The 24847-nt window shown below is 53.8% G+C and overlaps 7 protein-coding genes across 7 annotated transcripts; 4 read left to right on the plus strand and 3 right to left on the minus strand.

Annotated features, from left to right (window-relative positions):
• Positions 1 to 1139: 1139 nt before the first annotated feature.
• SODALDRAFT_376076 (hypothetical protein) lies at positions 1140 to 2218 on the plus strand (the record flags this gene model as incomplete). The annotated part of the gene is made up of 6 exons (XM_028614785.1): positions 1140 to 1158; positions 1296 to 1359; positions 1427 to 1513; positions 1562 to 1669; positions 1700 to 1848; positions 1907 to 2218. The coding sequence occupies 6 exons, from the start codon at positions 1140 to 1142 to the stop codon at positions 1930 to 1932; spliced, it is 453 nt and encodes a 150-aa protein (XP_028468090.1). The 3' UTR covers positions 1933 to 2218.
• A 3176-nt stretch (positions 2219 to 5394) lies between these two features.
• Positions 5395 to 6405, plus strand: SODALDRAFT_321663 (cell polarity protein alp11; the record flags this gene model as incomplete). Its single annotated transcript, XM_028609641.1, has 2 exons — positions 5395 to 5628; positions 5917 to 6405. The coding sequence occupies 2 exons, from the start codon at positions 5395 to 5397 to the stop codon at positions 6403 to 6405; spliced, it is 723 nt and encodes a 240-aa protein (XP_028468091.1).
• A 3248-nt stretch (positions 6406 to 9653) lies between these two features.
• SODALDRAFT_92952 (hypothetical protein) lies at positions 9654 to 11459 on the plus strand. The gene is made up of 2 exons (XM_028615790.1): positions 9654 to 10268; positions 10353 to 11459. The coding sequence occupies exons 1-2, from the start codon at positions 10053 to 10055 to the stop codon at positions 11361 to 11363; spliced, it is 1227 nt and encodes a 408-aa protein (XP_028468092.1). The 5' UTR covers positions 9654 to 10052; the 3' UTR covers positions 11364 to 11459.
• A 609-nt stretch (positions 11460 to 12068) lies between these two features.
• On the minus strand, positions 12069 to 13953 carry SODALDRAFT_329993 (hypothetical protein). The gene has a single exon (XM_028611097.1). The coding sequence runs from the start codon at positions 13457 to 13459 to the stop codon at positions 12179 to 12181; it is 1281 nt and encodes a 426-aa protein (XP_028468093.1). The 5' UTR covers positions 13460 to 13953; the 3' UTR covers positions 12069 to 12178.
• Positions 13954 to 16378: 2425 nt separating this feature from the next.
• Positions 16379 to 17077, minus strand: SODALDRAFT_244766 (hypothetical protein; the record flags this gene model as incomplete). Its single annotated transcript, XM_028607391.1, has 1 exon — positions 16379 to 17077. A coding segment is annotated over one exon (699 nt), but the record flags the coding sequence as incomplete, so codon positions are not given.
• Positions 17078 to 19930: 2853 nt separating this feature from the next.
• Positions 19931 to 21599, plus strand: SODALDRAFT_376082 (hypothetical protein; the record flags this gene model as incomplete). Its single annotated transcript, XM_028614786.1, has 8 exons — positions 19931 to 19991; positions 20058 to 20267; positions 20396 to 20516; positions 20577 to 20614; positions 20769 to 20781; positions 20866 to 21332; positions 21397 to 21454; positions 21533 to 21599. 8 exons carry the CDS (start codon positions 19931 to 19933, stop codon positions 21597 to 21599), a joined length of 1035 nt encoding a protein of 344 aa, XP_028468095.1.
• Positions 21531 to 24350, minus strand: SODALDRAFT_93012 (SPX-domain-containing protein). Its single transcript, XM_028615791.1, has 2 exons — positions 21937 to 24350; positions 21531 to 21833 (listed from the first exon to the last, which is right to left on the minus strand). The coding sequence occupies exons 1-2, from the start codon at positions 24235 to 24237 to the stop codon at positions 21744 to 21746; spliced, it is 2391 nt and encodes a 796-aa protein (XP_028468096.1). The 5' UTR covers positions 24238 to 24350; the 3' UTR covers positions 21531 to 21743.
• Positions 24351 to 24847: the final 497 nt, after the last annotated feature.

Raw genomic sequence — 24847 nt, forward strand, 5'->3', positions numbered from 1 at the left:
CAGTGCTCGAGGACATCTCGTCAGCGGTGATGCCTGGACTGGACTTGAACTGGCGGTCAGCCCTGCAGCTCTCCCCAGCAGCAGCATGCGAGACTTCTCACTTCTCACCAGGACCGGGGCGGGAATAAGGACTTGTCCCAAATTTGGGTCCGTCTTTTGTTGAGGAAACCCGACGCCTAGCAGCAGCCAACCATTTGGCAGTCTCGCACAGAAACTCGAATCTTGGACATCTTCGTCGCCCAATTCCGGGCTGCTCCCACCAAAGAAAACGGACACAACGGCATTGTAGGTAGGATTGCGTCCTCGAGGCGGTCGGCTTGTCTCGGCCGCTGGCTCTCTTTTGTCTCAATGCATCCTGGCACCGATGGCCGAGAACTGGCGATACCATCTTCCTTTCTCCCTCAATCTCCCTCCTCGTCGAGCAGGATCTTTAACGTAAGACCCTAAGTGCAGGTAACTTCATAAGGTAATGCTACCTGAATAAGGTACCTTACCTATATAATATCTGGTACCTTAGCGAGGCACCTGACCGAGTGCCCAGGGAGGCAAGAGCTATCAACGAGGTCTTTCCATGACGTCTTGGTCCAAGACTTCCTTCCGGGACTGAAATTACCTAGGCAGTGGGATGCCCTTCCCTTCATCAACCAGAGTGCCCGAGGAAGTAGCCACGGCGGACAGCTCCACGGTTCGTCCGCCAGTCGATCCCGCCCACCGAAATCAGACGAACCTCCCTGGTTCTTGCAACTCAGGTGCCGTTCCCGCTTTCCGGGAGTTTGGGATTGGGCTCATAATGGCCATTTAACCCGCCCTGCTTCGATTGTCAAGCCACTTTCGGCTGTCGCTACCTGAAACTGTAGGCCCTGTGTCTGTACTCCGTAGTTCTTTAGACGTGTGCTGTACCTCATTTCCTTGTTCCGGGTTAGATTAATGAGGTAGACCAGCTGTCTTAGCTCCTGCCGGGAATAAGTATCAGATACTGGAAATTGCAGTTCCGAATTCACACTAAGGACTCCTTAAATACAAACCCTGGTAAATGTAATAACGAGAAGGGCATTCTCAACTCTACTCCGTAGGCGTGGGCCGGCCTTATTCCATCCTCATACGTAAACTACTGCGGACAGCTCCGTACGGATACCTGCATGATTACCAAGTACATAGGTACATCACTTCCAGGTCGTATAACGGGTTCCGGTCAGTCTCCTCATTCCTACCTACCTAGGGGGGTGATCTTACAGGACAACGTAATATCGCTCGCTCCCTTGCCCTTGCGCATAGACAAACGCGTCCCTTCGCAGATCATGCCGGGGCGAGCCTTCCCTGGCTGATTGGCCGCGGTGCCCTGATCCTGGGGCACGCATCGTCTGAAATAACGATTCTGCATCAGATCGCATGACGACGAAAGCCTTCCCAAATGACAAATTGGCAGTCCTGCTTCACATTTATCAGCCGCGATGGATGCGTTGGATCGGTTTCGTGCTTGTCGGCTGGCCACCATGTCGGCGGGTTGGGTCAAGTGAGCCCAGGCGTATGTGTGTGGTACCGGCAATGAATCGGGTTCCAGAGACCAGGAGCCTATCAGTTGGTCGTCGCAGCACTGCCTTATGGCGAATGCCCAGGATAATGCTCATCAGCGCGGCCCAACCATAAGCTGGGCGGCGTCAGGTTCGCAGTAGGCAACGATCAGCCCTTCAAAACCCAGTTTCTATCCCGGGGACCAAAAGGTGGCTGTGCTCTGGGACGTCGATTGCTTTGCTGGCGTTCGCAGCGTGGCTGGAGAAGACATCGGGGATCAGCAACCGCAGACCGTGACAGCCTCACTTCATTACTCCACACTGAGCGCGAGAATCCGTATACTCATCCCACTCCCAAGTTTATGATGCTCGCTAGACTGGAAACCACACCATAGTCAAGGTCCGACCTAAAATTGCCTAGGAAAGGGAAGTAGAAATACAAAAGGAGGAGAAAAAAGAAAGAAGAAAAAAAAGTGATGTGCCTAAATAACCGGAGACATTCGGGCTATCCTCGTTAATACCTACCTAATTGCGCTATGGTGTCCGATCGTCCATGTGCTCCATCCACCTTATCGGCCGGGTTTTCGAAATCGTCGCCTTGGCCCTTCAACTTCCCCTGGCCACATTATCATCACTTCCCCGCCTTGCTATATTTGGGAACCGACGTCATTTACAACAAAGTGACCTTTGGTCGTCTCTGTTGAGTTTCACGAAAATGGTATTGTTGTCTTCGGCTGACACGGTAAAGTCAGACAGGAAGGAACCGCATGAGACCTGGACTCGACCCCACGGGCCCGGAGACGGGAGGAGCCACGAGGAACGATTTATCGGTTTATTACCCACATCGGAACAGGTACCTACTCCCCAAAGAACGGTAAGTGGGTCTTCAGAACATTGATACGGAGAAGACCACCAAAATAAAATGAAAATTAAATGATAAAGTATAAAAAAGGAAAAAGAAAAAAGACACAAAACAATCAAATAAGATACAACGTAACATAGATGCTCGGGGGTATACATACGGATATACCAAGTAGAAATATTCGAGGTGCTGTTGTGCGGGAGGGTAAGGGTATGTGACAGACGATAAAACCACACCCCTCATCTTCTTCCAGGGAGATGCATTAACAAGATTGACACAGGGCAAGGCGGAGACATTTGAGGGCGCAAGTCGTCTCTTCCCTTAACCACTACTCCATACACACGTCGGTTTTCCGCATCGATTCTTTCCCCCTCCCTTCCACCCACATGGAGTGTCGGTGACACAAAGCCAACCTAAGATGGCGGTGAGCAAGAGTCCTTTTCTCCCAGAGATCCCCATCCGGGCCTTGGGCATTATTACGAGCAGCCAAACGCAATACGACGTACATACGCAATATTCGGAGATCGGGTAGTAAGGCAAAACAAAATGTTGGGTCCCCAGATGTCACAACCAGGCCAGGAGCGAAGCCTGAAGTTTGCGAAAACCTGGAATGGCCTCATGCTCAAGTTCCTGTTCTCGTTCTCGTTCCTGATCCGGATGCTTATGCTTATGCTGATCGAGTCCCTGTTCCTGTTCCGGTTCCTGATCTGTTCCTGGTGCTGCTGTTCTACCACATAGCACTAAATGGCATTGTTTTCGCCTCGTCGGGGCTGTCCAATGGCTCGGGTCAGATGCCTGCCCAGTCCCGTGCTTCGAATTGAATCACCGAGTCGCAAGTGAACTGTGACGTCGTTGGGGTGGTGCGCCAGCGCTTCCGAAAAGGGCTAACCCCCCACATGCGGCGGATACTCGGTCTCACAACCCTTTTCTTGAGCTTTTAGTCTGACTTGTCGCATAGAAACGAGACACGTGGTCTCGTCACGTAGATATAAGAGCGGTCTGCCAACAGCCGCGAGGAGAACAAGGAGGGCGGATTCCCGGGGGGGAGAAGAACACGATAAGATTGCGTTGTCATGAAACCCTGGCGAGCAAGGACGAGGGGAGTTTGTCACTTCATCCCATCTTCGTTTGCCCAGCCCTCACCGGTCTTCCGGGTGCGCCATCCCAGGTATATGCCCGGGAGTTCCCGCCACAATGCGTTGTGATTATGATACGGGATGTTCCCTTCGTGGTTGGTTTGGAACCATGCCTGCCTGTATCCTTCCCCAGCCTTCACAGCTTCTAGGCTCTAAGGCTCTAGGCTCATCTTTTCCTGGGTCTCCTCTGGCGGACCTATTCACCCGCAGTTCTTCCGTTTGTCGTGGCATCGGTGGATCGGGGTCGCGCTAGCCGCTGCTTCTGGCCGCCAACCGCTGCAGCGTGGCCCCTCTGTCGGGTCCCTAAGGTACGTTGTAAGGTAGATACATATTTCCATGGAGCGCGTTTGAGGGATACAACGTACTGTCACGATATTAAAAGTAAGATAGCGATATGCGCTAAATCTGATGTTTGACTGCATATTCGATGTCGCCGCTCCCATGTCGTGTTCCCTGTCAAGTGGTTCCCTACAAGATCCAGTCTAGGTACTCTTTACAAACGGAGACGCGCCAATGAATGCTCGTGGCTCAACATCTCGTGGTCCTCAAACACTAGCTCGGGGGCGTCAACTCGCGCGATTAGGAACTTCCCGTGACACAATGGGATAGTGCCATCTCGAACTGCATTCAAATTGGGTGAAGTCTAGATGCCACAGGCCATCTCGCCTAGTACGACACACTACGCTGGTAGCCGAACAGCCAACCCCGCTGCTCCAACGTACAATGTACAGGCGGTCGATTTAGATCAATATATTGTTGTGGGATTCGAGAAGATGCGGCTATTATCCGATAGGACCCATCCAATGGTTCTGTTTGCAGAGTTGGGAACAAAGTGGGCGGTGAGGAATGCCGAGTTCAGACATGCTTTGGCTGTCCAACGAGAAGCACGCAACGGTGTGATGGTCACCTGCAAGCAAGCACAAGCAGGCAAGCAAGCAAGAAAGCAAGCAAGCAATGCAAGTCAGTATTTGACCTGACTCGAGCAAATACTCCCTGGTCACCGTACAACGTACAAATGGTGATTTTGGCCAATACTTGGAGGTTTCACTGCTTGAAGTGCAGGTGGGAACCCCGCTGCCCAATGGCGCTGTAAACCTGGAAGGTACATACCTACCTTATGTACAATAACTTAATTATTTTAGGTAACTTATTGAGTCTTCCCCTTCCCTATGGCTTTTGCCCGATACTTCCTAGCTACTCAACGGGTCTAATGTTTTGTTCAGGAGCTCTGGTACCGAACAAGTCCAATCAAGCGAGCTGCAACCACGTTCCAAGAACACCCACACACCACTTGCACACAAATTAGGTACCTTGGGTACTTCTTTCCCAGCCCGGTCCCCCAGCACGGCTTACCAATCCAGCCCAACATCACTCACTACCTAGGTATCTGTAACTGCATCTGCAACCTGACCTCGTTCGCATCACGGATAGAGATCGCTAGACATTAGCATCTTTCACGTCATCCCTTGCATCTCAGGCTTCATCGCTGTCTTGGTGCGGCCCCGCCAAACAGATTTGCTGCTCATTCGTTCCGGACCTCTTTCTGTCCAGCCACCCAGCCTCCCAGCCTCCCAGCCTAACCGGGCCAAACCAGAACCATCGTCAGCCTTTGCAGGAGCCCAGACCTAAGTTGTCCTCCAGTTCATCGACGCTGCGGCAGTTTGTCGATCGCCCGAGCAAGCACGTTGCTTAGTGTGTTTCTTTCAATCCCCAACCCTAAACCCCAGGACCCCTGGACCCCTGGACAGTTTGCCCTCCAGGTGGCTTGCTGTCTTGGACTAGCCGCTGAACCCCCCCCACCACCAGGCTATCCTCGGCGACATAGTCGCTTCGCAGTGCAAGCAATCCGCGTCAGGAGGCAAACCCAGGGCTACCTTTAGGCATCATGGCGGACGTTCCCTTGTACGTCATATCGGAGCACACTTCATCAGAGCGGCGAATCACCCCTGCGTGGACCATCGCCACCCTCAGGTCTAAGCTCGAGCACATCACCGGAGTGCCGCCATCAGCTCAAAAGCTCTCTCTCAAAACTGCCGGAGGAAACGTACCCATCCAGGCCGCCAATGAGGATGCCACTTACTTGACCAACTTCCCATTGGCACCTTACGCCGAATTGCACGTAAGTGATGCCAACTCATTTTGACCCCGGTGATCTGAAGAGTTGGGTCAATGGTCCTTGCACACCCACCCAATTCAGTCATATCAACATGGACTCAGTTGCAATCCGCACGCGCTCCCCGTGTAATCTACTCTGCCCTCTTACATTCCCAAGTTCCTATTCAGAGGCCATTCTTGGCCCCAAAGGCCCCATGGCCCTCGGACAATAGTGAAATCAGTGATCATATAATTCTCAATATCGAACAAGAGTGGCTTAAACCTGACACGCTAACGAGGACTCCTGTGCTAGGTTGTCGACACCCGGCCCCCGGCGGCCCGGGTCAACTTCAATGATGCTACGGGCGTCGAGAAGTTCGTGCTGCCGGAGGAGGAGTACGAGAAGAAGACAGACTCGGTTTTAGCCTGGAAGAAGGCACAGAAGCTCGGCCGTTTTGACCCCAGCGCGCCAAGCCATGAGGAAGCAAAGATTGCTGCCCACGAGCAGGATATCCAAAGGCGAGGCATCGAGGTCGGTAAGCGCTGCCGCGTCGGCGGTGAGGATACCCGGCGGGGCGTGATCCGGTATGTCGGCGAGGTGAAGGAGATCCCCAACGGGCTGGGACCTTGGGTCGGCGTGCACCTGGACGAGCCAGTGGGCAAGAATGACGGCAGCGTCGGTGGCACGCGATATTGGGGCGAAGAATCGCAGCTGAAGCACGGTGTCTTTGTCAGGCCTGAGCGTGTTGAAGTGGGCGATTGGCCTGTGCTAAACGACCTGGAAGATTTGGAGGAGATTTAGAGCCCATAAAAACCAAAGGGGTTGTCTATCCTCTCTGTCTTCATCCTTCATGTCCTTTGAGGGCTGGTGTCGTTCGTGATGGGTATGCTCGCTCGACAGCACAGTGGCCCTAAAACGCAGCCCCATGCGAGTTTGTGTTTTGGCTTCTTCACTTGGCATGCTGCTACGTCGCAGGATCTATACTCAGGCTGCTCTCTAGCGTCATGGAGCACAGAACACGACCGGGGCACTATTCTAGGATACAGCACGACGCATAGCACGCTGGCTACTCGGTGATAGCCGCCTTCTCTGGGACTGTGCCTACAGACGGATGGTTCGATTTTATCGCAATCTGACTGCTTGACCATGGGGTATCCAATCTTTCGCGGATGGAGAGATCGTTTCCGTTTCCTGCTCTTTTGGGTTCTATTCTGCTCCAGCTTCCACTCTCTAGCACCTCGCGCTGCCCCTTCCTCGCATTTTGGTAGTTCGAGGAGTCAGATACCTATCGCTCGAACGGTGTATAGGCTAACAGAAGTTCTCACGTCCCTTACAGGTAGGTTCTATTTCCCGGAGTTGGCTCGCTGCGGAAGACAAGCTCGGATACAGGACCTCCTGGGCATGGGAAGTGTGTTCTGTTAGGGCTGTTGGAGTTGGGGTGTCGAGTTGACCTGATGAAGGAACACGACGACAGCGGAGAAGAGAGCAATGGTGCTTCGGAAAGCCGGACGAAGACCACAGCCAGGAATGATCGCGTTGTAATACTTCGCGTCCAGTGCCGTCCGAACCGGGCGAAGAACCCCTCAGGGAGCGCCCGATATTTGACATATGAAGAGACCGAAGTGAAGGGGTCAATTTTTTTATTGTTTTATTGTTTTTTCTTTCTTTTTTTGCGATGGAGGCATGGGCGTGGAATTCATAAGTCACGGGTGCGCACCAAGTGCAGGTGTCAGCGGGCATACATAGGCGTCGGACGTCAAGGAAAGGGGCGCTATACGTTTCTCGGAAACTTCATCGGCAACGGCCGCAAAAAAAGTTCCGAGTCGTGTAGGTTGGGACGTGGAGTTGCGGAGTAGCGGAGTAGCAAGCGGAGGGGAGGAGCAGATACAACCGGATCACTGTCATGTCGCGTTTGGAGTGTCGGAACTTCGGCTCTGGACATGATCGACGCCGATTAGGATGGCATTCGATTCGGGTCGGCAATGACAATTGAGCCTCAAACATGGTTTGTGTCAGGAACGCGTCCTGACCTACAAGCATGCCGAAGCTGGGCCATTGTTTTCGGATCCGATATGGTAATGGATGCGAAAGGACAACAAGAATCACTTCAGGTTTCATAACCCTTTCCCCTTTTCGTATCGTGTACCCCATTTCCGGTCACGTTGGCATTTGAGCAAGACAGAGGCGAAAGGATGTGAGTATGCCAAGGAGCACTGCTTCTTTGTCCTGGTGAAATCGGTGAGCTCGACAGGTCAAGGCGACTACAACGCCGATGAACATATTCTCTGTGGATTTTTGCGGAACGGGACGCTTCATCTGAGTCTGGGAAGCCACAACAGAGCCGAAGCAAGGGCGTCCGATTTACATACAGACATGATAGGTTGGTGGTTTCTCGCGGAATGGCGAATATCTTGAGGTACCTAGCAAACGCGGGGTGCAGCTCCCGACAATGAGCCAAGCGGTACGGAGATTAAGATGGACCTGTCTAACAAGACAGCCGAAGCCTCGACCGAAGCGACCAAGCGTTGGCGGTTATTTGTGCTTCGTACCTAACTAAGGTAAGGTAAGGTACCGTAGATTAGTTACGAGTAGGTGGCACGAGCCGATGGGAAGACAAAGAGGTAATCAGGATCTCGAATTATCACGAGGACAGCTTCCAAGGTCTTGGGAAGAGTCGCACCAGGCTCGGCGGGCAAGAAAAAGGACAACGAATGTTGCAGCAAAGACCGAGACCGTGATGTCCACAGTCAGGGTGCCGACTGCCGAATACCTAGAATTGAGGAGGATCTTCCGACAGATTACTGAAACAAGGTAATACCTGTAAGAAGGGGACTCCTCAATAGGTATATGTACTTTTCAGGCACCTTGGAAGCTGACTTATTCACTGCCAATTTCCGCTATTGGTTTACTCGCTGACCGGTACCTCTTGTGTACTCTGACGTATCTCCGAGAAGTATCTTTAGGAAGGGACTATGCGTCGCACCAGACTGTGTCTGGGTGAGGTTCTGGGCGAATAGTATAACGGGCCGGTGTCGCTCCGAGGACGATTGATGATTGGACTGATATAATGCCAAGACGAAGTCCTAGTACTGCCAAGAGGGTTCCGAAGAGAACCAAGAAAGACCAAGAACAACACTCAGCGGCGCTTTCCTTCTGTTTTCCGCCCTCTGACTTGGGGACATTGGATTTTATGACTTCGTACAGAGTACGTACTGTCATCAACTGTCATTGGCACTTTTCTCGCTCCAGCTTGGCGTTAGGTATTGGCGTTGGCGTTGGCATTGGCGTTGGCATTGGCGTTGGCATTGGCGTTGGCATTGGCGTTGGCATTGGCGTTGGCATTGGCGTTGGCATTGTCATTGGGGGATTGGCGTTGCCAATGTCTTAACTCCTCCTCACCTTCCCAAGTTCTCCCATAGTCTCGCTCTCCCTTCTCCATCCCTCCCCACTCAAGCAATGGGCAGGCCCAAGTCAGATGTGTCAGGGTCTTCTCCCATCAGTCTTCCCTACCTTATTAGGAACATTACACCTGATTGATATTCACCCACCAACCCACAAACCCACGAACCTTTTTTTGTTCATTCAGCTCTACGTTCTCCCGTCACGTTTCATGTACATAATGCACATTTTCTGTCCCTTTCTTTCTTAAAGCGCTACCGTGCCTCTGCGTACCCGCCATGCGCTCAGGTATCTTCCCTCCTGTCAATTCTCTTAACATCGACCAGGATCCAATCCCGACGACCGCGACTGGAGATCAAGCTTCCGACGTCTGTCTTCAAAGCTGCTATTCGTCACCTGAAACAGACATCGAAAACACAATCAAATAACCATCCTTTGCCGAAGCCTGACTCCCATCAACAAACCCATCGACGATTTGACGCACCCGCACCCATACGTACGTACCGATTAACTGCCGATAGCGGGCCAAGAACGCAAGGACACAGACAAACAAGACGTGGGACAAAAAGAAACAACAGGACAGCCAGATTCGTCACAACAGTTGTGACTGCACCGGCATTTTCAGCCTGGTCTTTGTGTGTTTAGCCGCCTGGCTCGCATTATCCCACGGCTGTCGATCAAGTTGAGCCAAGCTTCCGTGCGTAGTGTGTGGAGGTTTCACACCACCGATACCTAGACACCTGTCTATCCGTGGCCGTGAGATGCGAGGCTCAGAAAGACAAACCTGCCCCTGCCGCTTGAGTTTCCCCGCCGTTTCCGATACATTCCTACCCTTAGCTCTCGACTCTGACAACAAAAATACCTTTTTCGTCCTGCCAACCTAAACGACCTGAAGCTAGTAGTCTACACCAACCACGACACACTCCACCGCTTCTCGTTCCTCTCAATCCTCTATTTCAGTCCTCCGGGATACCGCAGTTCTCTAGTCGCCATCTTTGCCATCGCGACGTCGATCGTTGCTGGCGTTACCTCGTTCCCGGGGGGAAACAATGACACTCCGACGCCTTTTAGTGGCTGCCAACGCCGCGGTCGTTGCAGCCCAGGTCCCTTCCATCAGCCCCGAGAATGAAGTACCGCCATGGGCCGCCGATTCAACCATGCAGCTGTCCCTCTCTTCAACAGGAGGCGACGTCTTGCCCCTTGACTACACAGTCATACCATCTACTGAAAACCTCGGCTTGAACCAGTCAGAAGTCGTTCGCGGGGTACAGTCCACCTTCCCACTGTCCTCGACGCCTGTTCTGTAGATCCACCCAGTTGTGCTAACTTGTTCAAACCTCGGTACCTAGGCCATAAGAATCGAGGGCGTCATGGTTGTCGCCAATCCGAGTAATTACTATCTCATCAACGGCTCGTCTCAGATCGCCTACCTGTCGTGCGACGTGGACGAGTCCATGGGCGCAACGACGCCCGATATAATGCTCATCGACTTGATGGAGAATCGACCAAAGGCGATTGTTCTGTATAGTACTGTAGAAAACTGGTGTCACCTGTCGGGCTCGGATCTTCCCTATCGGAGCATCTTCACCATGGCCGATGCCGGAGATGCTTCCCAAGCTTTTGAGATCCTCAATAATACGAACGAGGCCGATTCTATTCAGGTTACCATCACCGGGAATGCCACTTCTAATGGCTCAAAAAGGAGAGAGTCTAACGGCAATGACTCGGCAATCGCCATGAGCATTCTCTACAGCATCACGGGTCTTATCACCCTGCTCTTCTTGGTCATCATAGCGGCCGGTGCCATCCGCGCCCACCGATACCCCGAACGGTACGGCCCACGCAGCGGCCACGGCGGCCGACCGCGGCAAAGTCGCGCAAAGGGCCTCGCTCGTGCCGTGCTCGAGACCCTTCCCATCGTCAAATTCGGCGCTCCCGAACCAGCCAAACCCGACCCCAATCTGGAATTGGAAAGTGCCTCGATCGATCATCCAATGCGGAATCGAGCGACGGATGCTGGTGCCACCGGGGCGGAGGAAAGGGACGAGGAAGACAGACGGGAAGCAGTCGCTCAGGGGCGTGCGATCGACGGCGAGCCTGGTGCCGCGATGGCTAGGCATGATTCGGCAGCTGGCCGCCCTGGTGGCAATACGGCCGACAGTCAGACCATTGGGTGTTCGATCTGCACCGACGACTTCAAACTGGGAGAAGACGTCAGGGTACTACCTTGCAGTCACAAATTCCACCCTCCGTGCATCGATCCTTGGCTGATTAATGTGTCGGGGACATGTCCCCTCTGGTACGCTTTACCCTCTTTCGCGGTCCAATTTTCTTTTTCTTCCTTTTCCTTTTCTGTGTGACCCTTCCTTCCCTTTACTGACGGCCCCCCTCAGTCGGCTCGACCTTCGGCCAAGAAACAAAGATGGATCCGGGGACGAGGCACGAGACGACACGGCATTGCCACCCCCGTTAGAGCTGAGCAACCAGGATCACGAGACGACCCACGGACGCCAGAGGACGTCGCGTTTCCTCGACCTTCACAGGCTAAGGCATGCCTCTGTCGAGGAGCGAATCCAGGTGCTCAGGCAGTACCGGACCGAGCAACAAGCCCAGGGCGTCGTTCACGAAGCCGAGTCGGAACGTGACGCCGATACCCGAAGGCACCGTTCCAAGCTCGCAGACAAGCTACGGGACAAATTTCGGATCCGAACTGGACCCCAGGGTCAAGAGGACGGGCCGTAATTATCCTACCATACGAGAAAAGCGTAGGGGGGGCGTGGGGGTTGGAGAGCGGGCTTTATTAACGAGCCAGGGGTTGGTCAATGTCAATGCGACGGGGACTACGGCGTTTGGGACAGGGTGGACAGGGAAACCATGAAACTATTTCGGTCCGGAGACACATCTGATACGATACGGTCACACATTCTGGGCAGCAGTGCAATGGCGTTTATTTTTCTTTGGTGGCGGGGAAATATTGGTCTCCAGTCACGGCCGTCTTATTTGGGTCCGCGATGTAATTATCTACTCACCCAGTCGATAAGGTAGTCAGGAACACTCGAAAGGAAGCTTCTGATATTATATTGAAAGGCAACGCTATGAGAACCCGAAAAGGACGCTGAGGTATCTAACATACTGCGCTCGTTGACGATGGCCAAGTATGGTTCCCTGCCATCATCTATGGGGAGACTGAGAGCATCGCCATTGCTGCTGCTACTGCTGCTACTCGCAGCGGATTCTCATCCACCCCCTCGCCCATGACATACCGAACCACATCTGGCATGTTCGGATACTCGAAATTCTCCTCGCCTGGGAATGGGAAAGCTGCAAAATTCCACATTGGTCCAAACTCGCCGCCATAGAGATGTGAAAGTCTAACCCTGATATACTTGGTTTTGCTCCGAGACGCAATTTTGTCCCGTAGTATGTCTAGGGCCTTAGACCAACTGCCGCTCAATAGCTCTACTCTCGCTAGACTCAGATGCTCCAGGTGAATGCCGAGATTACTGCAGAGGGATTCGAGTTGTCTCTCTGACAGGGCGATGTGGGTGATGTTAACAGCCTGGAGGCCAGGCCAAGGCGGCGGGGCCTGCAGGACGTTGTTGCCTAGGGGGTAGCCCCCGATGGGCTTATTGTTCAAATCACGCGGACAGTAATCTTTCATGTCGAGGTCGATGACTTTGAGGTGCTGGCTGGAGAGCGCGGCACCGATGTAGTTATCAAGATAAAATCGATCCTCGGCCGAGATGCCCTCAGGCCTAAAAGCAAAGTGGGTGACCTTCTCTCTGGATCCGAAGCGAAACACTCGCAATGACTGGCACGCTTCCCTGAGGTCCTCCAATGTTCTGTCCGACGATCCACGGAAGCTGGGTGGACATATCTGAGAGTAACTTGTCCGTATCGGGAAGCAGCCAATTGATAGCGCCTGCAACTTAGCACCAGCCTCGTAGATGGCAATGGGGAGCTCGGTGAGAATACGGGCTGGCATGAGCAGGGGTACTCCCGACAAGGCCTCGGCGGCTTCCCAGGATTGCGGCAGCGTCATTGTGTGGAACAGCGTCTGCTTGTTCAGTAGGACGGCGCCAGGATCGGGAAGGTCCCAGCGGTCGAAACTGTATACGTGGTCGAGAAGAGATAGAGCAATGGGTCGTTTCAAGAGAGAAACGATGCGGACGATAGCGCGCACAAACGTCTTGTTCGTGATCAATTGGCGCTGTTCCTTGTGCTCCCGGCTGTACTCTTGATAACTTTGGCGTAGAATTCGCTGATACTCGTTGACCTCCTCGTCCGGGGTCGGGAAATCAGACGGGGTTTCCCAGGCCACGCGAAGCAGCGCGTATTTCCTGATGCACTCACGAAATCGAAGGGCTTCCGGGCCATCTTCGTCGCATATATGATCGGCACGAAACTGTCTGAAAGCATCACAGGCGTGTTGGTATGTATTACGCAATTGGCCCATCCAGTATGCGGCAAAGCGCGAATCCTTATTAGCAAGCCTCCATGGCCGGTGGTCCAGCACAATGACCAAGCCGCGGACATTTCTTCGAATGTCCTTGTTCTGACAGAGCACACGTGCCTTGTCTAGAGACAGCTGGCTAAGCCCTATATGCAGGATAGGGCATAGAAGATGAGAAGAGCACTGGTTAAAGAGCCGACAGACGAGCCGTACGTTTCGGACTGTGTGCCAATTGGTTGGGAAGATCGTATCACCATCGCGCTCCGGGGACGACTAATTCCAGTTCACTTCTCCGTGAATCTCGGTGTGCATTCGAAGTTGATTGAAAATGAGCGCTAGGATCTCCACAGGGAGGGAGAGAATGTGGTGACGAGACATTGCTGAGAGTAGAAACGAAAGGATACCGATACCAATCTAGAGATAGAATGCAGACGTGTTGAAGACGTCTTGATGTTGTTGTGATCACTCCTAGGATTAGCGGTATGTTTACATGTACGTGTATAGAGTAAGGTATAGGTAAGGTAGGCAGAGAACAGAGGACAGAGTAGGTGTACATAAGGTACCTAGTAATCACATGATGTCCGTCCAGGACGGTGAAGGTCTGGCCTGCCTGTTCAGGTAGTTGGACCTGATCGCAATTACTGGTGTTATGCACTTTCCGTGAATCCAAACTCTAAGGTACCTAAGGTACTTAACACATTCCTGCCATTAACTCGAAACTTAAAAAACAACGAGTCCGGAAAGAAGGCCTATCACTTACTTCATCGCTCTTACCCCCATCACTCATGCCTTGATTCGCATCAAGCAGCAGGAGGGCATTCCTCTTCTCCTGCTGGCCCCTTGCTACACCAAGTACCAGGAGCATTATTCTCATTCAGACAGATCCCAGGCCACGGGACCAAACATCCTTGGAACAGGTCAAGGTACTAGTAGTGGGTCCAGTTTTCTCACCTTCGGGGACCATGAACACGACCGTCGTCGGGCTCTCTCTCCCCCATGCCAAACACCACTTCAACCGAATGGCTCCCCACCCGGTCGGAGGCCTTTAGCCCGATGCCGAATCTCGGCAAAAATACAATACCGAGACGCGTTGGAAGATGAACTCGACGCTTCACCACTACGAAAGTACCACCTTTAACCAACCCACCACACGATTCCAAGCCAACCAATATAAGGTAATGATGACTTGTCGCCTATTCGAATTAGCGAAAATATTTTCGTAGTCCGCTCTCGAGACTCGCTCGGCCGTCTTTCTCATTTGGCCGCCATTTCTCTGTGCTGTGAGAGCCATCGATTCTTCACTTCCAGCTACGTTGTACTAGTATTCCCCCTCGGCACAAGTCAACCTACAAGACGAGGTCGAGGACCGCTCTCTGGACCAATTCTACGACCGCCACCCACAGAAAGAGACTGCAGAGAATTGGCTGGACGGCCATCCTTACCCAGAAACCTTGCCGGATGAGGCATATCAGATGTGGGAGGCTACGGTATGTTGCGGCATGATGATTGATGCGGTGCTTGCCAAGAAAGCTTGACGGTCAACTTGCTCTCTGCAAAGGGGACCCGAAACACGCAACGTTGGTATATTCCCTTCAATGTGGACGCACACCTCGTTTCTGTCCCTTCGTCTTTTTGGACAAGTCAGCAAGCCGAAGCACGTGTGGATGGATCCCATGCATCCCAAGCCAAAGTTGGCGGAGCTCATAGCAGCAATGGATCTCAGGAAGTCAGCTCGAAGGGCCGTCTCGACCTCTCGTTTGAAAGAAGAAAACAACCCCTAGGAGGAGCGCCTTGGCAGTGGAGAACGAACGAGAGCATCAGACCATGCCAAACGAGACTTTCCTTGATCACTTTGCATCGCAGCGCAGGTATTTCGTCTACAGTGCTTTTGAGCTACAGAAATAAGCGCCCAGATATTCTCAATCTAGTTAGTCCCTGATCAACTTGGCCCGTCACATCAACCTCCCCTCAAAGATCACCATCATGGATCTTGACCCCGGCGCCTTGGATATCTGCGGGGAGCGTCTCCCAGAACCGAGACAGCCGCCCAAGGTAACATTGCGTTTCATGCTGCTTCCATCTCGGCGTCTCGCCCGAAATGAGAGTGGATCGTGTCGAAAAATATATATGTACGTTGTACCCTGACACCAGTGATTAGGGAAAGCCTGCAGAGCAATTTCGGAGCGACCCGTGAAATTAGCTTCTGGATACGACGTCGATAACCGAAATCGCAAGGCCCGTGTCCTGCAGCTTCGCAGACGCAGATCGTCATCTCCCCTACCTACAGCTTAAGGCGGAACGATGCCTGTCAACCCCGGATGTGTCTGCCGATACTGCAGGATGTGGATCACGATACCACTTCGTGATGATTCGACATATTCTCCGATGTAATTGTTGATCACACAGCGCCTTCGGTAGCAGGGCTAAGAGTAAAATGGGTTCTTAGCACCCACCGAGCACAGCTATAGACAAACAAGCACCGTATCACAAGGCAGCGGACAGGAAGATCTCATTGTGTTCCACGTGCGTTACCTTGATACAGTCACATACGCCCGGTTCGTAAGTATCCACTTCGGATTGTCTTCATATCTCTCATATCATGGGAGCGTGTATCCCTGTCGTTTTCCGAAACCCCAGCCTGGACACACCGTACCCGAGCCGTTTGTTTCCTATCCCTCTGTACCGGTCCGTCTATGTTCGTCGTGAGAAAAAGTTACCCCAAACCTGGAACGGAAGACGACATCAAGCCTCCGTTCCGCCGTCCCCTTAAATCATCTGGGTGGGGGAAAGAACAAAAAAAGCGAACGAAGTCCCTCCCATAGCAACATCGAAGCTAAATCAAGAAAAATAATATATGTACAAAGAAGTGAATAAAATCGTTGGTATATGGGAGCTGTGTTGTGCCCGCAAAATCTATGCCGAGGCATAGGCCTCACCAGCACTGGTGAGATGGTCGCCGTTGATGAGCTTTCCGTTGCTGACCATAAAGTACGAGTAGCGCTCCAGCTCCGCGAGGTCGTCCAGCCGGGGAAGAGTCTCCTCCAACCAGGCGGACACAGCGACATCGTCATTGCTTAGGGGAGCAAACTCGGTCAACCAGACGGGCTTGCCACAGATACGGGCCGCCTCCTTGATGTGGTCGAAGAGGGTTTCGGTGGCCTCGATAGGAGAGTACCAGTGGACGTTGCAGAAGTCAAAGACGCAACCTTTCGACTCGCAGGAGTCAACCCAAGCCTGGAGCCAATCGAGGCCCTGGCCACCGATATTGCTGTTCGAGACCGAAGGGGAACCAATCTTGACCCGACCGGCGTAAGGGTTCATCCACTTGACGTGGGCATCGGCGGCAGAGGCGGCATCCATGTTGCACTGGGACGCGATATCGCACTCGTTGAAGGAAAAGACGTGGGTAGACCCGCTTTCGATCATGCTCTCGACGTTGTCCTTCCAGCGGCTGGTATGGATGTCGATGGGGCCCCAGAGAGTGGGGACGAATTCGAGAGACTGGGAGAGGCCGTTATCGTTCGAGTCCCAGTTCCAGGCCCATCCAAACTTGGAGCCGCTGCTTCTTCCGTGGTAAAAGTTGTCGACGAGATGGGCGTCGTTATAGGCGAAACCACGCTTGGGACCGGAATAGCCGCCATTGGAGCCGCTGCCGGCATCAGTGTGAGAGCCGTCGAAAGACGGAGGGGGCTGGTTCGCCGAGTTGGACGAGCCGTCCTGCGCAGAATTCTCGTGAACCGGGGGGGCAGGAGCCGGAGCCGGATGGGGCGCGGGGCTGTGGTTGTATTGCCCCTCGTCCGCCTGATGCTCGTCGGGGGACGGGGCAGGAGGAGCAGGGGCAATGTGGGTGATGAGAGTGGTCGCAGCAGCAGCGTTGGGCGTAGGTTGGGGGTTCTGGCCGGCGGCGACGGTCACAGTGACCCATTCAGTGACTACATGAGTCCTCGTATGAGCGTAGACGATGTCTCGCTCGACATGGTGCAGGTGACGGTGAGCGTTGAAAGCGCCAGCCTCCTTCGCGAGGGCGAGGCAGGCCAGGACCGCGGCGGCTTGCTTGGCAAACATGGTGGGCAAGAGCGATGATCTCGAGGAGCCACGAGCGTTGCGTTTGGGGTGTGTAACCGAAGTGGCACCAAGGTTGGGAGTCGAGTGCCTGATATCCAAGGTAGAGAAGGTAGAGTCTCCAAGGAAAGAAAGATTGTGCGAGGTTGAAAGACGGAAGTCCCAAGGAAGCAACAAGGCGAGGGGGGTTTGTTGGTCTGCAAAATAGGGTTCAAGTAAGCAAGGAATGACTTGCTGGCAGTTCCGGTTTGGTTTAGGATGCTGGCTCCTTTGTTATGTTGCGACGTCTCTCAAAGACGGAAAGGAATGTAGTGTGCAGGGAAGGACGCAGTTGCCGAGACAAGCTGGACAAACAGGCAGGCTAGCTGCGAAGGGTCGAGACTCGCGACCGTGATATGAAGTGAAAAAGGAATGGAAGGGAGCAGCAAGCCGGTGGTGGTGAAAAAGAAGCAACCAGTCGAGGAGGATGAGAAGACGGCTGGGGCCCAGGGGAGATTTAAAGAAGTAACCGCAGTGCGTGGCTCCATGTGTGACTTTGCCTCTATGTACCTAACTTATAACCTGGGCTGGAAGGAATGTGCCCCCATAACCCCTGACCTTCCCAGCTTTGCTCTGGCACTTGCCGCCCCTGGTCCCCTGGTCCCCTGGTCCGATGCGTTGTTTACTTAGCGCGATGGGATCGGAAGGAACGCCCCCAGGAACAGAGGATAAACATGGACACTGGCGCCAATGGAAGGGGACTAGGTGGGGCTTCCGGTGGGCCTGACCAGGCACAGAACTGTTGCCCCTGCAGTGGTCAGGAGCCCAGACCACAAAGCCCTAAACGCCGGAGCACAGTGAAGCCATCATGACAGCAGAAAGGATAAAGACGAAGTACAACATACATCGTGCAATGGGCAGGAGACACCGAGGAAACATGTTCCTTGCTGGGTCAGTTGGTTTGCTGAACACGATCCACACACCTCTGCGTGTACCTTATCTGCGCACGTTGTACATATGTACCTGACTTACCGCCGACCTTGAGCGTGTGAGGAATTTCGCATGACCCGCCTTCCTAGGTTCCTTGAGAAGCAATATGTACTTTCGTACGGTGTACATCGTAGTCTTTCGAATGCTTTCTGGTCCCTGGTTATCTGAATCCACTTGGGGCGTAGCCATTACGCCATTGCCTAAGTATGTTGTGAACCATCTGTCTGTCCTGCTCCGAAGTCCTTTCTGTTCCTTGTTCTCTTCTGACTCTAGAACGGGCCTGTGGGTAATATGTAAGATAATAAGGTACACGTGTAGTTACGCGGTCTGCTTCCTCTTCGGAAGACCAACGATGGGACCCCTCCCCCTCTGGTCAGCCAGCCAAGAGCTCTGAGTTGTCTGGTGCCCCGTAACCTGACAGAACGCCAACGAAGTACGTGTGTACGTGTAAGCCGTTCTGAGCCGTGCTGGCTCTGCTGGCAATCAATGGTAGGCGCATCGGGCACTGATGATTTGTTTGAAACGGCGCCGTGTCGCGCAGTCGTCTCCGACTCGCTGACGACACAGCGAGGGATTCGACGTAAAAGTACCTCGAGCATGAGGGGAAGGCGTGCATCTTCAGGTCGCGGTAGGGTATAACCGGCTAGGCTTGGGCTCGTCCAAATCCCGGGCCCAAATCTGTAGTTGGTCGGCGTCAAAAGAAACCCAGCGCCTTGGGCCGCCTGCTCTTTCGCATCCCCTCCCCGCTGTCTGTTCTAGACCGTAATATAATTACCTGGGTGGGCATCTCTTTGACGCCGGGGCCTCGGCACCGTCAGACGAATTCCTGGACAGACGGAGGGAGAATTTTTAGGGCTCCCCCATCCGAACAGGGGGGGTTTGATGTAGTCTCACTGTGGGACGGGGGGTGGAATGCTGTCAAGTCGAAAGCCAGTAAGGAGGGATTTGTTTGGGGCCGTTTTGGTGGGCGGCGTGGGCTGGTGGAAACTCGAGGCGTTGGTGAAACGGCGGGCGGATTTAAGCGAAATTAACACCCCTTCAAGACGAGAGGAGAGCCGGATTCTCCATTTATTACAACGTACCAAAAGCCGAATTGTTCAGCTTACTAAGATGTGCGAGAGAGAAGAAGATGTGAACGATGGTCCTCTTCTGGGTCAACAACGGCCCATGGCGAAAAAAAAAAAAAAATTGCCTTCCCCTCTTGGCCGTTCAAGTTGTTGGCGTTTATTCTCGCTTCTTTTTCATCTACTTTGCCGTGAGCCCGAGCTCTGGTACTCGGTACTCTGACACCTTGGCAGCATAGTGTCGACATCGTCGATCCTCTTCTGTGCCATGCCGCGGGGGCATGGCACACCAAGCTAAGGAAAGGGACCTGCAGAAATATTACCTAGCCACCTTCAACTACAGCATTTCTCCGCTCGCCATCATTTGCTGTCGAACGAGATGGCACTGAACTGCGTCAACGAATCGGTGACATTGGGAGCACCAGGATCTCCGCGGGTTCGTGTCAGTGTCAGGTAAAGTATCTGACCGACAACGAAATGCCGCGTGCCAGCTTCTTCTCCATTAGTCGAGGCGCGGAGTAATAACGGGCGGTTGTTGGTCGTTCCGCCGCAGGCGCAGAACGACGCTGGCTCTCAAATTCATCATGGAAGTTGTACCATACAAAAAGCACTGATGTACACTACGGTGGGAGACGTGGACTTGCTTGACTTGCCCAGGTTACATCTCTACATCGTAATAAATCAATCGAGACAAAGTTTTACAACATCTATGGGCGGTACGTAGACTATCGCTACAGGTACCTTATTTACGGAGGGGAACTGACATGCACTCCGTAATTATTAAGGAATATAATTGTTTTCGGGGACTTCCCCGCCGTTTTCGTGAACGTGGGATGAACGACAGCAGGCATCGGAAAGCTGCGTCGGGTGGTTGCCGCAGACGAGACAAACAGCGAACAAACATTGACCAGGCATCGCCGATGGGGGGACACTGCTGCTGACTTCAATGTCCCGGGACCCGTTATGTAATTACCCCGCGTCTCAGATAAACAGTGGGGTGAGCTACCATACAACGTACACGACAGGCAGCGGAGGTTGGACGAGCAGGCCTTCCCTTGTCCAAGTGAGAGGCGGAAGAAGAGGAACGAGAGAAAAAGCAAGAAGAAAAGAAGAATAAGAAGAAAAGAGAGAGCAGGAACAAGGAACCAGTGCAATGGACTTAAGACAATACTGCATTTCCCCAAATAAGGCCAATTACGACTGCAATCAACTGCAAGACGCTTGTCGACAGTCATCGAGGAGACTCTGGGTAGAAAAAATAACGACGCTGTCTCACTGACTCTCTCGCTGACCGACCGATACTGAGTCTGTGAGTCTCGCCTCCCTGGACCATAAAATCGGACCGGCGCTCCCCGCACGGCACATTCCAGTGGCGCTACGCCAACCGCGCGCCGAGCGGAAGCACTTCAACGCAGCAACCTCCGTCCTCGTCCTAGACCGCCTCTTCGCCGTCTCCGAATCCTCCTACCCCTTCTCCTCCACCGGGCCATCTTCGCGGAAGAAGGCGAGGAAAAGAGATGGGAGAGATTACGGCGAGGGTTGCGTCACCGTCGGCGGCTCCTTTGTCCGCAGTGACGAGTTTCGTACCCCGGGGACGAGCAGCAGCACCGCCGGCAACGGGGGCCGCTTGATGCTCGATCTGCGCTCGTGGGTTGACCATGATGTTGTTATAAAAGCCGGACAGGACGAAAAGGGGGGAACCGTCTCTTCAGTATCTGTGGCGGCTACGGAGATTGAGAAGATTACCGTGGTGACTTGTCTCATCATGCTAAAAAAGGGAGGTTGACCGGCGAAGACCGTGTCAGACTATGAGTATTGGCGGCGCTGCTGCTGGTGGTCCTTGAGCCGACACATCTCGAAGTTCGGTGCCCAAGGAGGAGGGAGTTGATAGTTCCATCTTCTTGTAAGAGTTGCATGATGGTATGGTCGATATACGATGCTGGTCTGTATAATATGCTGGAAAAGCCCCGTTTCATTTGAGGCTCGGGATTCCCAAGAATACATTGTCTTATTCGATTCGCATCCTGCTTGACCATCTGACCATCTGAATTTGTGGCCACTCTTTGACCTACTCATATACAATTCAGTCGAATCAATGCCAAAACAGTTCATATAATCCACACTCCCAGGCCGGTACGCCACTATTCCGAACGCCTCTGCCCCGTTGACGTTATAAAGAGCACTTCGTCTCGTCACAGTTCTTCGCCAATCGCTCCTTGTTCCATCGTGAAGTTGGAGAATTGATGATTATCCTCTCGCCACTTTTTAGATACCCGGCGGTACTAGAGTAACAACATGATTAGCATGCATGCGAAAGATCCCAGCATATGTAGGAGGTGGATGTGTGAGGACACAGAAGAAGGGGGGGGGGGGGAAAGAACATACCGCAAACACCAAGTTAAAAATAAGGGCAAGCAACAGGGCAACGCCGACGATGATAGGTCCAAACATGTTGTCGAAATCCTTCCCGCTGCGCTCGATGATCATCCGCCGGCGCCGCCGCTGCATGGCATAGCCCCACACCCCAGCGAAGACGGCAATGAGAAGGTACGTGACGCCCATGGCCGTCGCCACGGTGTTGCTGCCGGCCGCCGAGTACAGCCCCACGGCGAGCGAGCCGAGGAGGACGCTGATGTGCTGCCACTTGACAAAGGTGCGCTCGTTGGCCAGCCATACCTTGGGCTCGATCTTGAGCTCGCCCATGTTCTTGATCCACACCGCCGGCTCGACCACCCCCTCCGGCAACGGCGGGCCGCGATCGTGCCTGGCACGCGAGTACCGCGACAGCGAGAAGTTGGGCACCAACGACGACAGCGTGCTGCTGTAGCCCTTGGGCCGTCGCCGCCCCGACCCATCTTCCTCCTCTTCCTCTTCCTCTTCCTCTTCCTCTTCCTCTTCCTCTTCCTCTTCCTCTCCCTCGTCCCCCCTCTCCACTCGACGTGCCGACTCGCCGTTCTCTTCTACCGTCGCCGTCTGGGGCATGCTGCGCCTTGCGCTCGACTCGGCGGCCATGCGGTCGGCGAGATACGATTGACTGACCGGCGAGCTGCGCGACGGTCCCCGCGGAGGCATGACGCGCTTGCCCAGGAAACTGCCGACGGCGAACTCGTCCTCGGCCCGCTGGCAACGGCGGCGCTCCTCCTCCTCGAAAGCCTGGTGCGGGTCCTTGCGGATATCGCCTTCGAGATCGCTCAGCCAGAACGGGAGGTTGTTGACGTAGTCTTCGAACAGCGACGCCACGCCGTGCACAAACTTGGAGAACCGCGGGACCGGGTGGACCAGGTGGGACGACATGAGGTCCTGGACCCAGACCGGCCGCTTGCGGTGGACGCCCTCCTTGAGCTTGATCTCCAGGATGGCGTAGGGGAAGCGGGATACCTCGCTCTGATTGATGTCCTTGAAGGGATACGTCAGGTTACGGTTGTCGATGTCAGTGCGGTGCCATGAATGAGGATCGCGACACGGCCGATCGCGGTCCAGAGTGTCCTCGCGGACGAAAGCGACCTCGGTGTCAATGGAGACACGGACCCGATCGTCCGCAGGCTTCTGGAAGGCGCTGCGGAAGTAGTTGGCTCGGAGGACCGGCTGCAGCTTCTTGCTACGGACAAAGTCCTGCAGTGCGTCGACCGTCTTCTTGTAGGCTGCGATGTCCTCGTCTGAGCGGGCGCTCTGGCGCTTCAGCTTCTGGATGGCCTTATCCATCTGGTACTCTCCGTCGAGGAAAGGCTGGACGTATTTCTCCTTGAGCGTCAGCTTTCGCTCCTCGCTCATGCCTTGATCGCCGATGGTCTTCTGTTCCATGTTGATCTCGGATTTGGCAGACAACTGGCCATACCAGCGGACGCGGAAGGAGGAGGCGCCGGGGGCCTGTCGGTTGACCTTGTCGGTGTACAGATCGAAGGCGTCGTTGTCGAAGTAGAGGGAGGTAATGGTCGGGTCATGGGCGGCGTCGAGCTCCTTGGCCGACTGCTCACTGTAGACGAGGGCGGGGAGACGGCGTAGAATGTGCGTCTTGACCTCGAGCAGGTTGTCCGGGTGGACCCAGAATTTGTGTGCCGAGTAGCGCTCGCCGTTGTGCGTCTCGGAGCTGCTCTGAAGATCGGGAGGGGAGGCATCTTCGCCCGAGTCGTCGAGCTGCTGACGGACAGCGTAGTATAGTATAGACAGCTTGTTGAGAAGCGGGGTGTAGGCCTGCTCCGAGTTGAACGGGCGGCGGGCGAGGCTGAGCTGCATCATGGGCCGGACCTTGTACCGTCCGCCCCGCTTGCGGTCGTGCTTCTTGACAATCTTCAGGAACGCAGTGTAGTTGATGTTACCAAACTTCTGCAGCTCGGAGATTTCGTTGGTGATGGCGTCCAGCTCGGCCTCGAGCTCCTCCAGGTGCTGGTTGGTCACGTCGCGCTTTGGTCCGCTGCCGTCCTCCGGGGTCATCTCCTTGAGCTTGGCGAAAGCGGCCTCGATACGATCGCGCAAGCTCGACACGGTTTCCTCTTGAAACTCCGCCACCTTCTCGAGCTGGGTGTTGAAGATCTCATCGCAGAAACGGTTCTCGTCCTCTTCGGTCCAGGGGCCGTCATCGTCATCGTATTTGTCTTCCCGCAGCAAAATCTTGAGCTTGGCGTAATCGACGTACTTGTTTTTCCAGGGCGGGTAGATCGACTCCCGCAATGTCCTACCGAACCTCATCGTGACTTGAATCTATGGCTTTATCTGCCCGCCTTTGGGGTGTCAATTTGCACCGATCGTAGGAGGGGGCAGATGGGGCGACTGAAGCATCCAGCTCGGTACAAACCCCGGCGGTTATGGACAGGCCGTCGTGCTAGCCTGGCTTAACAGATTACACGTAAATGGATGTCGAAAAGTGCGTGCTGTTAAATGGAAGAGAGGTTGAGTGCGAGGGAGAGAGCGAACTATGGAGGTCAATGGGAGAAGAAGGAGAGAAGAAAAGAAAAAAAAAAAAGGAACATCACGATTGAATGGAAACTACTACAAGGTAACAATAGCACTGGAACCCGGTCGGGGAACCTACGAAGTACCTTACTTCGTACACTCGGACCCCGCCGCCTCACAAGTCCTTCATAACTCTGTACAAACGCACGAGCCTCCTAATCAGATGCCAGAGAAATCCCACGTGTGTAACGCGCTATACACGTACTTCGTACACGTACCTTACCGTAATATTACAGTGTTGTAGGTACGAACTTCGGACAATCCTTTAACCTACGGCCCCGTCGAATGACGCAAGTGGACTATGTACACCGAACCACCCCACCACACCGAGTTTGGATCACGGGTC

This window comes from Sodiomyces alkalinus, assembly GCF_003711515.1.
Source record: "Sodiomyces alkalinus F11 unplaced genomic scaffold SODALscaffold_2, whole genome shotgun sequence".
NCBI classification, from domain to species: Eukaryota; Fungi; Ascomycota; class Sordariomycetes; order Glomerellales; family Plectosphaerellaceae; genus Sodiomyces; species Sodiomyces alkalinus.

Bases quoted from the DNA above. Each gene is read 5' to 3' on its own strand.
- SODALDRAFT_329993 (XM_028611097.1), bottom strand. From the start codon at position 13,459: ATGGGCCAATTGCGTAATACATACCAACACGCCTGTGATGCTTTCAGA.
- SODALDRAFT_92952 (XM_028615790.1), top strand. From the start codon at position 10,053: ATGACACTCCGACGCCTTTTAGTGGCTGCCAACGCCGCGGTCGTTGCA. The intron at 10,269-10,352 runs GTACAGTCCACC...CTCGGTACCTAG, and splicing joins AGTCAGAAGTCGTTCGCGGG to GCCATAAGAATCGAGGGCGT.
- SODALDRAFT_93012 (XM_028615791.1), bottom strand. From the start codon at position 24,237: ATGAGGTTCGGTAGGACATTGCGGGAGTCGATCTACCCGCCCTGGAAA. The intron at 21,834-21,936 runs GTATGTTCTTTC...TTGTTACTCTAG, and splicing joins TTTTTAACTTGGTGTTTGCG to TACCGCCGGGTATCTAAAAA.